The sequence below is a fragment of the Eschscholzia californica genome, unplaced genomic scaffold (assembly GCF_041429995.1).
Source record: "Eschscholzia californica isolate CP2 unplaced genomic scaffold, dmEscCali1.0.p SCAF_2, whole genome shotgun sequence".
NCBI classification, from domain to species: Eukaryota; Viridiplantae; Streptophyta; class Magnoliopsida; order Ranunculales; family Papaveraceae; genus Eschscholzia; species Eschscholzia californica.
Window position 1 is genome coordinate 557025 of NW_028238309.1, and position 12247 is coordinate 569271.

At 38.8% G+C, this 12247-nt stretch overlaps 2 protein-coding genes, 2 non-coding genes and 1 pseudogene across 5 annotated transcripts; 2 read left to right on the forward strand and 3 right to left on the reverse strand.

Moving 5' to 3' along the window:
* Positions 1-680: 680 nt before the first annotated feature.
* On the reverse strand, positions 681-5356 carry LOC147554928 (subtilisin-like protease SBT1.5 pseudogene; annotated as a pseudogene). Its single transcript, XR_015234347.1, has one exon. The product of XR_015234347.1 is annotated as a subtilisin-like protease SBT1.5 pseudogene (transcript).
* LOC147554929 (small nucleolar RNA snoR53Y) lies at positions 4904-4993 on the reverse strand. Its single transcript, XR_015235507.1, has one exon. It is a non-coding gene; the product is annotated as a small nucleolar RNA snoR53Y (small nucleolar RNA).
* LOC147554930 (small nucleolar RNA snoR69Y) lies at positions 5106-5214 on the reverse strand. The gene has a single exon (XR_015235495.1). It is a non-coding gene; the product is annotated as a small nucleolar RNA snoR69Y (small nucleolar RNA).
* A 1418-nt stretch (positions 5357-6774) lies between the features above and the next one.
* LOC147554931 (protein SEED AND ROOT HAIR PROTECTIVE PROTEIN-like) lies at positions 6775-8009 on the forward strand. The gene is made up of 2 exons (XM_086660015.1): positions 6775-7179; positions 7531-8009. The coding sequence occupies exons 1-2, from the start codon at positions 6837-6839 to the stop codon at positions 7860-7862; spliced, it is 675 nt and encodes a 224-aa protein (XP_086516141.1). The 5' UTR covers positions 6775-6836; the 3' UTR covers positions 7863-8009.
* Positions 8010-9913: 1904 nt separating this feature from the next.
* LOC147554932 (uncharacterized) lies at positions 9914-12134 on the forward strand. The gene has a single exon (XM_086660014.1). The coding sequence runs from the start codon at positions 10746-10748 to the stop codon at positions 11949-11951; it is 1206 nt and encodes a 401-aa protein (XP_086516140.1). The 5' UTR covers positions 9914-10745; the 3' UTR covers positions 11952-12134.
* Positions 12135-12247: the final 113 nt, after the last annotated feature.

Below are 12247 nucleotides of genomic sequence, written 5' to 3' on the forward strand. Positions count from 1 at the left end.
GAAGACGACGACTCATCTGTAGTGAACCTTTTTGTCAAGAGTGAACTATATCTGATTCAGAAGTTCGATGAGAAAAAAAAATGAAGCTACCTAATTCAACTTGCGAATCAAAAATCTACAAAATGTGAAAGTTTCTATAACTGGAAGGTTATTCATACACTAAAGAACATTACAGAACAGTTAAGAAACTATAAGTTAAACCAACTTCCATTATCCCAAAAAAGATTCAAGACTGATTTCAAATTTGGGGTATGAATTGAGAAGGAATAACAACAGACAAGAAAAGTCTTGTACCCAAACAAGCTAAACCCCAGTAGGACAACTACGATAATACGCTATTATAAGTACTTAGACAAATACGCCTATTGAAAGATCGACAATTGAATCCCTCATTTCTACGACCCAGTAGAAGTCGAGGATGGTAGTTAAGAGTAAAGGTAAGTACTTAAAACAGTAAAAGTAGATGAGAGAATTCAAACAACAGTGATAGTTTGCGCCACCCCTAAGCTGACGGAATCCCGATCGGAGTACGTAGATGGGCAGAATTCAAACAACACTTGTACGTAGATCGGAGTACGAGTGTTTTTAGAGATGCAGTTCCAATACGAGTGTGTTTTTAGGACGTTACAGAACTTTTTCAAACATTGTGAAAGAGGAACTTTAGACCAAACACAAAGCACTTCAACACACTATCTTAATTCTTGCTAATTTTAACCTTCACCCCATTCCTTACATTTTTGTAATTTCTTCTGTAAGACGTATATTCGTCGTACATGTGAGTTCTACTTACAATAGTTAGTATGGTTGTTGCCATGTCACTACAAGTGGCATGCTGACAATATGCTTCCCATCCGTCCAGGTCAGCCTCCCAAACTCGCTCTTTGTATTTCCAGGTGGCAATGGTTCTGTGTTGTTTCCTGAAATCTTGACTACATAACTTTGTTTCTCTTCTTTTTTATTGAACTCCAACTTCGGAGGATCAACGGTCACGAATGCTCCTATAGGATTCTCAATCTTTGCGGTGTAAACAGATGAACCGTCACTAACATGTGTAGCAGTTCTCCTTACCTCGATCATAAAATTCGACGATCCTGATTGCTCAAATGCAACAGATATAGATGGATAATTTAAGTCCCACGCCTTTAACCCAACCTTGGTACAATTCACTGCTCTACGAGCTATCGATCTTATACTGCGTCGAGTATAGTTAGATGCACAAAGAAAATCCAAGTAATCATCAACAGTTAGATCATAAACAAGACCTGGATCAATGGCTTTCCCAGGATCCACGTGTCCAGATCCCATGTCCCAAACACTTGATAGATTGAAATTGTTTTCATTTAACAAAACTTTTTTTGTGTTGTCGAGCATATAAGCAGTAGTCATCAATGCTGACCTAATTCTCGCCGGTGACCAATCTTGGTGAGCCCCTTTTAATAAAGCAGCTAAACCGGAAACGTGAGGGCAAGACATTGACGTACCAGACAAGATATTGAATTCTGTTCGTCGATTATCAGATGGAATACTAGTAGGACTCGCATCGGGTGGCCAAGCGGCTAAGATATCAACACCAGGCGCGATCACATCCGGTTTAATCACATAGATTGATTCCATGTTGGGTCCTCTAGAAGAAAACCCAGCAACAACAGGTGCTGGTTTGATACCCATCTGGGTACCGTAAAATGCCAACCTGGCACTTGGATTTACTGACGTGGCAAGATACTCATGAACTTTATAACTACCTGATTCAGTGATTCCTAACCCAGGGATAACATGTGAATCAGAAACTAAACCTTCTCCTTCAGGTGACACGTTGGCAACGACTACCCCGATCCCACCAGCTTCTTTAACGACCGCTCCTTTAGCAACTCGTGGATGTCCACCTCTGTCACATACCACTATTTTGCCACGTACGAGTTCAGGATCTAACGAATTCGGCATACAGATAGCAGCAGAGTAACCACCGGTACGTTTCGGATACGTTCCGTTACTGTTGCCACCACCTGATAAATTACCAGCATAAACAATCGGAAAAAACGTATCAGTACCCGTACTGGTTCCATCATAAAGAGACGAACCTCTTATAACTACACCATTTTGAAGAATTAAATCAGCCGGGAACTTTCTATCAATAGTGCCAGCACCGACTGTCGTAATCCACGGGGCTATATTATTGACAGACAAAGTTCCGGGGCCTTCATTTCCAGCCGCAGCCGAAACAAAAACCCCTTTTTCCATTGCTCCAAAAGCTCCCATGGCAATTGGGTCAGATTCATACGGAACAGTACTACCGCCGACCGAGAGAGAAATGACATTAACACCATCCTCCACCGCCTTATCGAAAGCGGCGAGAATATCAGAATCGAAACAACCTCTCGGCCAACAAATCTTATAAACTGCAATTCTAGCTTTAGGAGCAATACCGACCGCAATCCCGTTTGCAAATTTTCCAAGCATGGAAGCATTAAGTACTTGTCGTCCGGCAGCTGTGGATGCCGTATGAGTTCCGTGTCCTTCTGAATCTCTCGGAGATCGAAACTCGGCCGTGTCCCCGTGTCCACCTCTTCTACTAGCTATATACCCATCAATGAAAAACCTAGCACCAACCAACTTCTTGTTACAGAGAGATTTTGAAAACCCTTGAGCTTCCACACACTCACCTTTCCAGTGAGCCGGAACTGGGTCCATTCCAGCATCGTTAAAGCTTCTTAACTCCGGCCAAATTCCGGTATCAAAAACACCAATTACAACGTTCGAACCGTAATCTGAAACAGAGAGTATATCTCTTCTGTTTAAAAGGGTATTTTGTTGCCCTAGTCCAAGAAAACCAGGTGACCTTGTTGTCTGAATTTGACGAACTCGATCTGGGTAAACACCTAAAACCCCATGAAGATTCTTAATTTCATTAGCTTGTTGTTGGGTAAGTTTTGTTGAGAACCCATGAAAGACAGTTTTATAAACATGCAGGAATTCCTTTTTGCTACTCTGTTCTTCTTCTAGTTTGTGTGTTGTTAGGGTTTTTAGGGTAGAACTATACCAGTGCTTGAGATCAGAGTAAACAGATGGTTTTAAATCATTTTGGACTCTGATTATAAAAGCTTGGGTTTGTTCATCTTCATGGGTACCTCTGTTTTCTGAAGAAACAAAGTTAGAAACAGAGTATATTAGCAAGTAAATGGAAAACAAAGACCAAAATAAGTTCATTTTAGAGATAGAGAGAGAAGGAGAGGAATTGAGGGGTTCAGTGGGTTTGGAATTAGGGTTTTTAGTAGAGAGGAGATGAAGACAGAGGGGGAGTAAAGAGGGAAGGAATCAGAGGAGATGGTTGTGGAAAAGTGAGTGTTTTTTGCATGTAGTTTCTTTGGCTGTATTTGTCAATATTAGGCCAGCCGTTACTGTCAAAGGAACTTTGATCTTTCTCATGTTTTATAGTAGTGGAGTAATTGTTTTTTTTTTGGGTAAGGACAATTTTGTTGATTATTGATAATCGTATAAGATTACCGCCTAAGCTATGTTTGTTATCGAACAGATACAGGATTTTGTTCCTGATGAGAGATTAGATTCACAAACTTATTCAGAAAAACCAAAACACTTGTCGAAGCTTGAGCACAAACCTATAACCCAAGCTCCCACAATGCTTAATTAGAAACCTATAATCCTAGCTTGGGATACCTCCTGAGCTATGTAAGAATATCTTTTTGTTGGTGTATACCTTTTTCTTGAATGAGGTCACACTTTTCAAATTATCTCTAAAAATCGAGATTATACTTCCCAAAATTAAATAATATTACGAAATTTTCCTCAAACTCAATCCGGTAGACACTAGTTACACCCTAGAGTCCTAGACTACTAATTATGAGAAGTCGATGTTGGTTTGTGGTCTTGGTGTAGAAGTTCATTTGTGTTCGATATTAACTAAAATCTAAGTAAACATTTCTATTAAACACATGCATACATGATACATACACGCAGGGCCGTTGTTGTGCTCTAGGCTTACTACATCAAATTGCTATGAACAGACTAAATGACTAGATTATCCTGGAATGCTAACTAAGCTATTAGTCTTAGTGCCCTTCAATCAAATCAATAAGAACCAACACCACCCTCCTCGGAGAAAGAGCAGATAGAGATCAAGAATCAAGATAAAATCAAAATCTCCTTGCGCCATTTATCGACCCTAGTTTATCATCTTCAGGGCGAGCAGTCTGGTATCCAAGCCGATTAGTCACAACAAAGGTAGTTTGCCTATCGGGGGGTAGATAAACTTACGTTTCTCTGCCCTAGGCAACCATATTGACGTTTTTTCTTTTTGATGAGAAACCATATTGACGTTAACTCATCTTTTTGACATCTAACTTATGTGATGTAGACGCAACCATTGAAATTGCTATAGCACATTTCTTTTTCTGAAATTTCTTCATTCTCTTTTACTGATATCATAATAGCTTTCAAAAGATCTTTATTTTATAGACACTGACTTTGAAAGTATTACATATTTACATTTTCTTGTGATTATATCTTTTGATGTAGACAGTGTAGTGTTTTAAATGTTTTTTGAAGTGGATATATTTGGAAAATGCATATCATCAATTTTAAATTCTTTTCAATTGATTTTAGAGTAATTTGTAAATGAGCTGTGATGCTATGCCCGGATCATGCCCGTCGAAGTACCCTGGGCGGCATGGGGCGGGGCATAGCATCTTTTTCCTTTGTAAATAGGTTCGAACCTTCAAACGCTTTCGTGGTCTCCAACCAATCAAATGTCTAGCCATGCCTCTCGGACTAGGCAGTCCGAGACCTTAAGCTATGAGTCAGACCTCAAGAAAAACTCTAGAAAATATCAAGAAAAACTCTAGAAAATAATGGGTTAAAATCTCTAGGAATTGAACAAGAATATGGAGAAAGTTCCCTCAGAAGATCTGGATAAGAAAAAAGATTCATTCATCAATATGAATCTCAGAATTAGCATGGATTTTTATTCATCATTGGGAACTTTCATTAGTATATAACTACCATCTTCTCTTATCTATCATATCCTTCTACCTCACAAAACACAAAAACCCTAATTTTGTTTTCTTATTAGGAAGAGAAGAAGAAAATCAAAGGAATGAGAGTACTCAGATAATTGTTTAATGGGTTCTTTTCCCTGACTTTCCAACAAATGAAAAGTCTCATAATGAGCTGGGATTATAAAACACTATCATCATCGCATTCAAAATAACAACCCCCACATTAGATTAGAGCACAAAAAAACCCTAGTTTTAGTAACATTTCAAACAAAAAAAACCATAATTTTAATTGCTGTAATAAATAGAGGACGGCTGGCTACTCCGGATGAAGCTTGCTGCTCGTAGAATTGTGGAGTGGAGAAGATGTAGAATTGGGGTTTTAAAGGAGATAGTCGTCTAAGGACTAGGGTTAGGGTTTGTTCCAAATTACTTGTGTAACCTTAAGATTGAGAGAAAGAAATAATTGGCATATCTCGACCGTCCATATTAAGCAGGCATAATTGTAGAAATTTAAGACCTAAAATGACAAACAATAGCATCACTTTGAAAATCTCCAAGTCATAATAGATTTGATTAACGATAGAAAATGGAATTCCCATTCATTGACTTGTGTTAATTGGGTATCAGGCTTTCTGTTGTTGAATCTGACATTTGTCACATTCATGATGTAAAATAGACGTTAAATTCTGCTTCATAATAGATTTGATTAACGATAGAAAATGGAATTCCCATTCATTGACTTGTGTTAATTGGGTATCAGGCTTTCTGTTGTTGAATCTGACATTTGTCACATTCATGATGTAAAATAGACGTTAAATTTTGCTACATGAAAAGAAAAAATCGACTGGTCTTGAATCTGATCCAGAATTCTCTACTCTATGATTTATGTGGGCACCTACACCCAACTCGTGTATACCCAATAATATGAGGCTTTTGGCAACTAGACACTGGGGGAGACTCGGGTAACACCCATTTTATCATTACTGGATATACAAAGGTTGACTAGTCGGTTATTCAGAGTCGATGTAAAGTTAGGTTTTCTTGCAATTCTTTAGATTGTCCATGGAACATTGGTACTTCGTAATCCAACTTATTTCGTGCTCTCTGACCCTCTTTTCTGCAAAGAAATTTGCCAACTTCCCAGACCGAGCTCAAGTAGGAGACCTCATGTGCAATGAGACTTGCGTTGCTTTCCAGCCCCACCTCTTGAGCTAACTTCTCGATTGAGAGAGGCCCAAGACCACTCAACACTAATTAGAAGTTGGATTTCCCACCCTTAACATTCTGATCTAGGCCAGCATCTCAGCTTGAATGAATCCAAGCTTAATACATGCAAATCGGAGAATAGCTCTTATTATCCTTTCATTGATAAATAATTTCTTCATGTTGTTCTTAATATTGTTACAACCAAGCTACATGATCCGAAATTTTGTGAGCATGACCCGAGTGATGATGTGGCATGCTGATTTGTACTCTCGGGCTTGCCACGTCAGCATTTGGGGGCGAGATTTTTGTATCTTAATTGGCGAGACGGGTTGAAAATTGGGTTTACTTTGAATTTTCATCCTCATAAGGTGAAACAAAATCTTCAAGTGGTCTCCCATGAAAGAAAGTAATCAAAAGAACATGGTGGCAAGTAATCATGCATCTAGAATTTACCAATCGTGCATCCATGTCCCAGACCCAAGATATATGATTATTATTATAAGCCAGCCAGTCTTAACTCACTATATAAAGGAAATACATTTCTCCACTCTTTCTTCATTATATCAAGTAATCTTCTTCTTCTTACTCTTCATCTTAAGTTTCAAACTTCTAGTTTTGATCATGGCAGCCATGACCAACCTTTTATGTGTCTTCTCTATTGCTCTTCTTGGGCTAGCTGTTATTTCTTCTGCTTACGAACCAACTTACTCTCATCCACAAAACCCACAACCTGAGCAACCTCTAGTTCCAAAAGTTGGAACATCATTGGAGTTCAAGGTATCTCATTACACACCAAAGTTCCATAAGGTAAAAAAGCCAGAGGTTAATGTACCCGAAGTTTCGAAACCAGAGGTTCCAAAGGAACACCCCGTCCCGTCTTACTATGGTTACTCACCAAAGAGCATTGCCATTCAAGGTCTTGTTTACTGTCAAGCAAAGGGTATCGGACGAACTCCTATTGAAGGTAACTTAATCACACTTTTCCTCTAGCTCACGGGCCACCTTTTTTTATCTATTAGTAAGAAAGGCTCGCGTGCCTATCAGTCGTTAATTGTTCGCATGTAAGAGTATAGCCATCCTGGTCTCAAAACCCATGACATAGATCTGATTCTATTAAGTTTGTCGTCATCCAACTCGAAACCAATTGGCAACAAGTGAAAAGTACCTATACATTTGTATTCTTTGTTATGAGAGTACTTTTCGTCTGTGGTGGACTATTCGACATTGCCTGTGTGGGACTATTCTTGTTTGTCTGTGTGGAACTATTCTCTTTGATTAATTCTCACTTACCTGTTTTTTGTTGGAATTTGCGTAGGAGCTGTGACAAGAGTGACATGTTTAGCAGTGAATGAAAATGGATATGAATCGGCTCCTTTTTCTACCTTGTCTAGCCCAACTAATGAAAAGGGTTACTTCTTTACTACATTACCTGAATCAGCTGAATACAAACTAAAAAAGTGCAAGGTGTTCCTTGAGTTTTCACCATTATCGACTTGCAAGGTTCCTTCTGATATCAATAATGGTGTTAGTGGTGCCAAAGTTGGTGCTTACCATTTCCTCCCTGAAAAGAAGTTGAATTTGTACTCTGTTGGACCTTTCATTTACACTCCTGAACAGCAAGCTAAACCCATCAATGGTCATTACTGAAAAGGGAGAGAGAGAGAGAGAGAGAGAGAGAGAGAGAGAGAGAGAGAGAGAGAGAGAGAGAGAGAAAGTTTGTAAACTACTTTATTCCACTTTTGAAATGTAATTTGTTTTAATTCATCAAAATAAGAAGATGAAGTTCTCGTGCAACTCTTTCGCTACAACAATTTCAAACACTAAACAATTTGTGTTGTGTTTCTCCTATATGGATTTTGCAGAAGTTGTCGTTATAAGTACAGATTCCGCTACGGTTTTAATTCTACGTAATAAAATATGTAATGTGGCAACTCTTTTAGCATTTGAATGAGGCAATTCAAAAGAGCTCATGAATTCTTAAGCACATTTGTGGCACTGGAATAGATTGTGATTACCAAGAATAACACACAAGAAAAAGAATAAAATTTGTACGAGGCAATTCAAAAGAGTTTATGAATCCTTTGCAACAACAAAAAAAAAAACCAACAATCCTTGGTTGGAGTGGTAAGAGGTACAGTCTTCCACCTTAGAGGTTAAGGGTTCGAGGCACGCTGAATAATTCAAAAAATAAAAAAGATAAAAAAATTTACAATCCTAAAATATAATCTCTAGAAATCGGAATGTTGTATTGTTTAGTGGTTTAGAATAGAATTGGTACAGATTTATTTTGTTCATCGGTTATAGAAAATGAATCGCAAGTACACCTACCCATCGGGTTCAGATTCCACTGAAGTCTAATTTCTTACTGCATGTCCATGAACCAAACACTATTATGGAATGTAATTCCTTGGCATTCCACACAGATGCACCAAGTAACCTTACCTATTTACACGTGATATATCAATTTTCTGCCTTTATCCACGATCAAGTAACCGTCACTATTACATTGAACAATTGGTTACAGATTTTTTCACTTTACGCTTAATAGGAGGAGGAGGTGGAATATTTTTGCCAGATCATAATTAATCATTATTTTCCCATCGGGGGGTAGAGATAATTTTACCCTCCACAACAGGAAGACACATATATATTATCGTCTTTTACAATAATATGGTTGGTTTGTAGAAAAGCCCGAAGGCGAAGTTGTCACGATTCAAAACCGACTAACATTGAAAAGATTGTAATTTTTGTGGACGGCAGAAAATCACACAATTAACAGATCGTTGATTGGTGGGCCACCAACAATTTGAGCTTTAGACCTCCAGAAGGACGAAGTTCTAGCTGGACTTGTAAACAAACGAAAAACAAGTTAAACCGTGAAGTCGTGGAGACACCGAGATAGTGTCGACCAAGGGGGCTCTAACGGTCAGGTAAACAAACTAGGAAGAAAGTAAATAAATGGTGGAATGTTGAGTATCATCGTGTTATATCGTCGGAGGGTGGCTCAGCTCGTAGAGTGGCCGGAGCTTCGACTCTACTGGATATTTTGTCGAGTTAGTCTTCTGAAGTAGGTCGAGAGGTCGACTTGATCGGAGACATTGCCAAATCGAGAGGTGGAATCAGTCGAAGAGTATTTTTTTTCAGACCTTTAAGAGTGTTGGAGTTCGAAGTTAGATTATCATCGTCTAGAGTGTTGATTGGAAGATAATAAGTGAGCGAGAAGATTGGTTCAGTGGAGTTCTAGCTTATATATGATGTCTTTCGAGTCTGAGTCTCCTTATATTTATAGGCGACTGATGGACTCGTGGAGTCTGTCAGATCCAAAATACTTGGGGGTTGAGGATGACTCTGAACCCTAAGGGAAGCTCATTAATTCGAACTGCCGATGTCGCCTAGAGTAACTTGATCGCACGGTTACGCTGACTCGACTTCAAACTCTTTGTAGTCTGAGATCGCCTAAAGGTATTTGAGACGAAGTGGAGTCTTTGAGTGACCTAGTCAATGGACACATGGCGAGATCTTCGGAGTTACGGTTGACTCAGTAATTTGCAAGCTCGATTGAAGGCGACTAGGGGGTGCTTGGAGTATTATTGCTTAATGGGTAATTGTTCATCTACGTGGATGTTCACGTGGGCTTAGAACCACTTCAAATAGTTGAATTCTACGTTGGAGAGTGTCCAACCAGTAGGTGTGGGCTGGGCCCAAATGATATTCATGTAAAGTAGGTGACGTTGGGCCTAGAACGATTCTTGGCCCGTACAATTTTTCGCCTCACCGTCCATGACTTGCTTATATTCTAACATATCTTGTCACCTCTAAGTTAGAGAAACGAATGAGCCATACGCCCGTACCTGAATATCAAACTCTAAAAAAAACCTTTCTCATTAAACATAAATGTCATTTAGATGATAAATGTTTCAGTAAAGGTCATAAATGACTCGTAAACCACACTTCCAAGACTCTTAGACTATACACGCTATTAAAACTACTTTAAAAAAAATGATTATACGATAATAAATCATACACCTAAATATTCAAATTAAGGTCAAATGAAGTTGGAATATATATTAAATTATTCATTTTCTTTCTAATAATGTACGTATCATCACATTAGGGTTCATCACTCAGGGTCAACCAGACATGGAAGACATTATTCTTCATACCCATATTAGGCTCAATTCATATAATCATATTTTTCTACAAGATATGACAAAGACAAACAGCCTATCATATCTTACGTATGGATCGATTATAATATATAATTAAATCGTGCTTACCAATCCTTTAATCGTGCAATATTTTATATGCAGAATAGTATTATTAGACCCTTTTTCTTCAACCATTATTTCAATATATTAGTCAATTATTATTTAACAACAGAACTACTAATGCTTTGGTTGCTATAAAACCCTACTAATTTCTCCATTTTATTTCATCTGTCAGTTCATCATCCCCCTTGTCGATCCAGTATCATTCCAGAGAGAGAGAGAGAGAGAGAGAGAGAGAGAGAGAGAGAGAAAGGTCTTAGTAATGGCAACTATAAGCACCAATGTGTGGGTTTTTTCTCTTGTTTTTCTTGCACTTGTAGTCACTTCCTTTGCTACTTATGAGAGTGAATCAACTCCTGACTTTGCAAACCCAAAGGTTGCACCAGTTGGGTCTTATTCTAATGTCCCTAAACCCAAAGTGGAAAAACCCCAACTTGAAAAACCAGTGCTAACACATCCATCTTACGAGCCCAGACCCGAAGTCCCTACCTTCGAAAAACCCAAACTTGCGAAACCAGGTTCCTATCCTCACTTGCCCAAGCCCGACGTCGAAAAGCCTAGCCTTGCAAAGCCAGAGCCAATACCGGCTTCCCATCCTCGTGTGGCCAAACCCGAAGTCGAAAAGCCTAACTTGAAAAAGCCAGTTGGAACAACAGTTCCTTATGTACCCAAGCCTGAAGTCGAAAAGCCAAAGGTAGTAGTACCTGAGACTTATCCTCACTTGCCCAAACCCCATGTCGAGAAGCCCGAAAAGCCAGTGGGAAAACCTTCTTCCTATCCTCACTTACCCAAGCCCGACATCCAAAAGCCTAACCTTGGAAAGCCAGAGCCAACTCCGGCTACCTATCCTTATGTGCCTAAACCGGAAATCGAAAAGCCTAACCTAGAAAAGCCAGAAGGAACACCAGTTACCTATCCATACGTACACAAACCCGCAGTCGAAAAGCCCAAACTTAAAATCCCAGATGTCGTAGTATCCGTGACTCACTCTCACTTGCCCAAACCCAACGTCGAAAAGCCTGTAGAAAAACCTGCATCTTATCCTCATATGCCAAAACCCACCATCGAAAAGCCGAAAACCATTGCAATTCAAGGTCTTGTATACTGTCAGTCAGGCATTGATATCATCCCTATTGAAGGAGCTTTAACCAAAGTGACATGTTTGGCAATGAAAGAAAATGGGTATGAAACTTCTCCTTTCACTTCATTGTGCAACCCAACTAACAAAAAGGGTTACTTTCACACTATACTGCCTGCACTAAAAGATGGATACAAAACCCTAACAGAGTGTAAGGTAACAATTGAATCATGCCCATTGAAGACTTGTAATGTTCCTACTGATATCAACAAGGGTATTAGTGGTGCACTTCTTGGCCCATATCATCTTCTCCTTAACAACATCTACTTGTACTCTGTTGGGCCTTTTATTTTTACCCCAAAGTCTAAGCCCATTAATGGTGGTTACTAGAGAGAGAGAATACTTAATCATTCTTCGGTTTTTATTGTTTAAACTACCTTGACCTCAGCTAAATGGTTGAGAAAGGTATTTGAGTTTTCTTGATCTTTTTTTTTCTTTTTGTAAGTTCATTCCATTTCAGTTTGTTTTTATTTGTATTACCCAACACAATAATAAGATTTGCTCATTGTTTAACTTTGTTTATTGTGCTAACATGATTTTCTAACTCAACCCCTAGTAAGATTTCAGACTCGTCGTATCATCAGACTTAAGTTTTCTACATATTGATGAATATAAATATGAATGTG

Bases quoted from the DNA above. Each gene is read 5' to 3' on its own strand.
- LOC147554931 (XM_086660015.1), top strand. From the start codon at position 6,837: ATGGCAGCCATGACCAACCTTTTATGTGTCTTCTCTATTGCTCTTCTT. The intron at 7,180-7,530 runs GTAACTTAATCA...GAATTTGCGTAG, and splicing joins CGGACGAACTCCTATTGAAG to GAGCTGTGACAAGAGTGACA.
- LOC147554932 (XM_086660014.1), top strand. From the start codon at position 10,746: ATGGCAACTATAAGCACCAATGTGTGGGTTTTTTCTCTTGTTTTTCTT.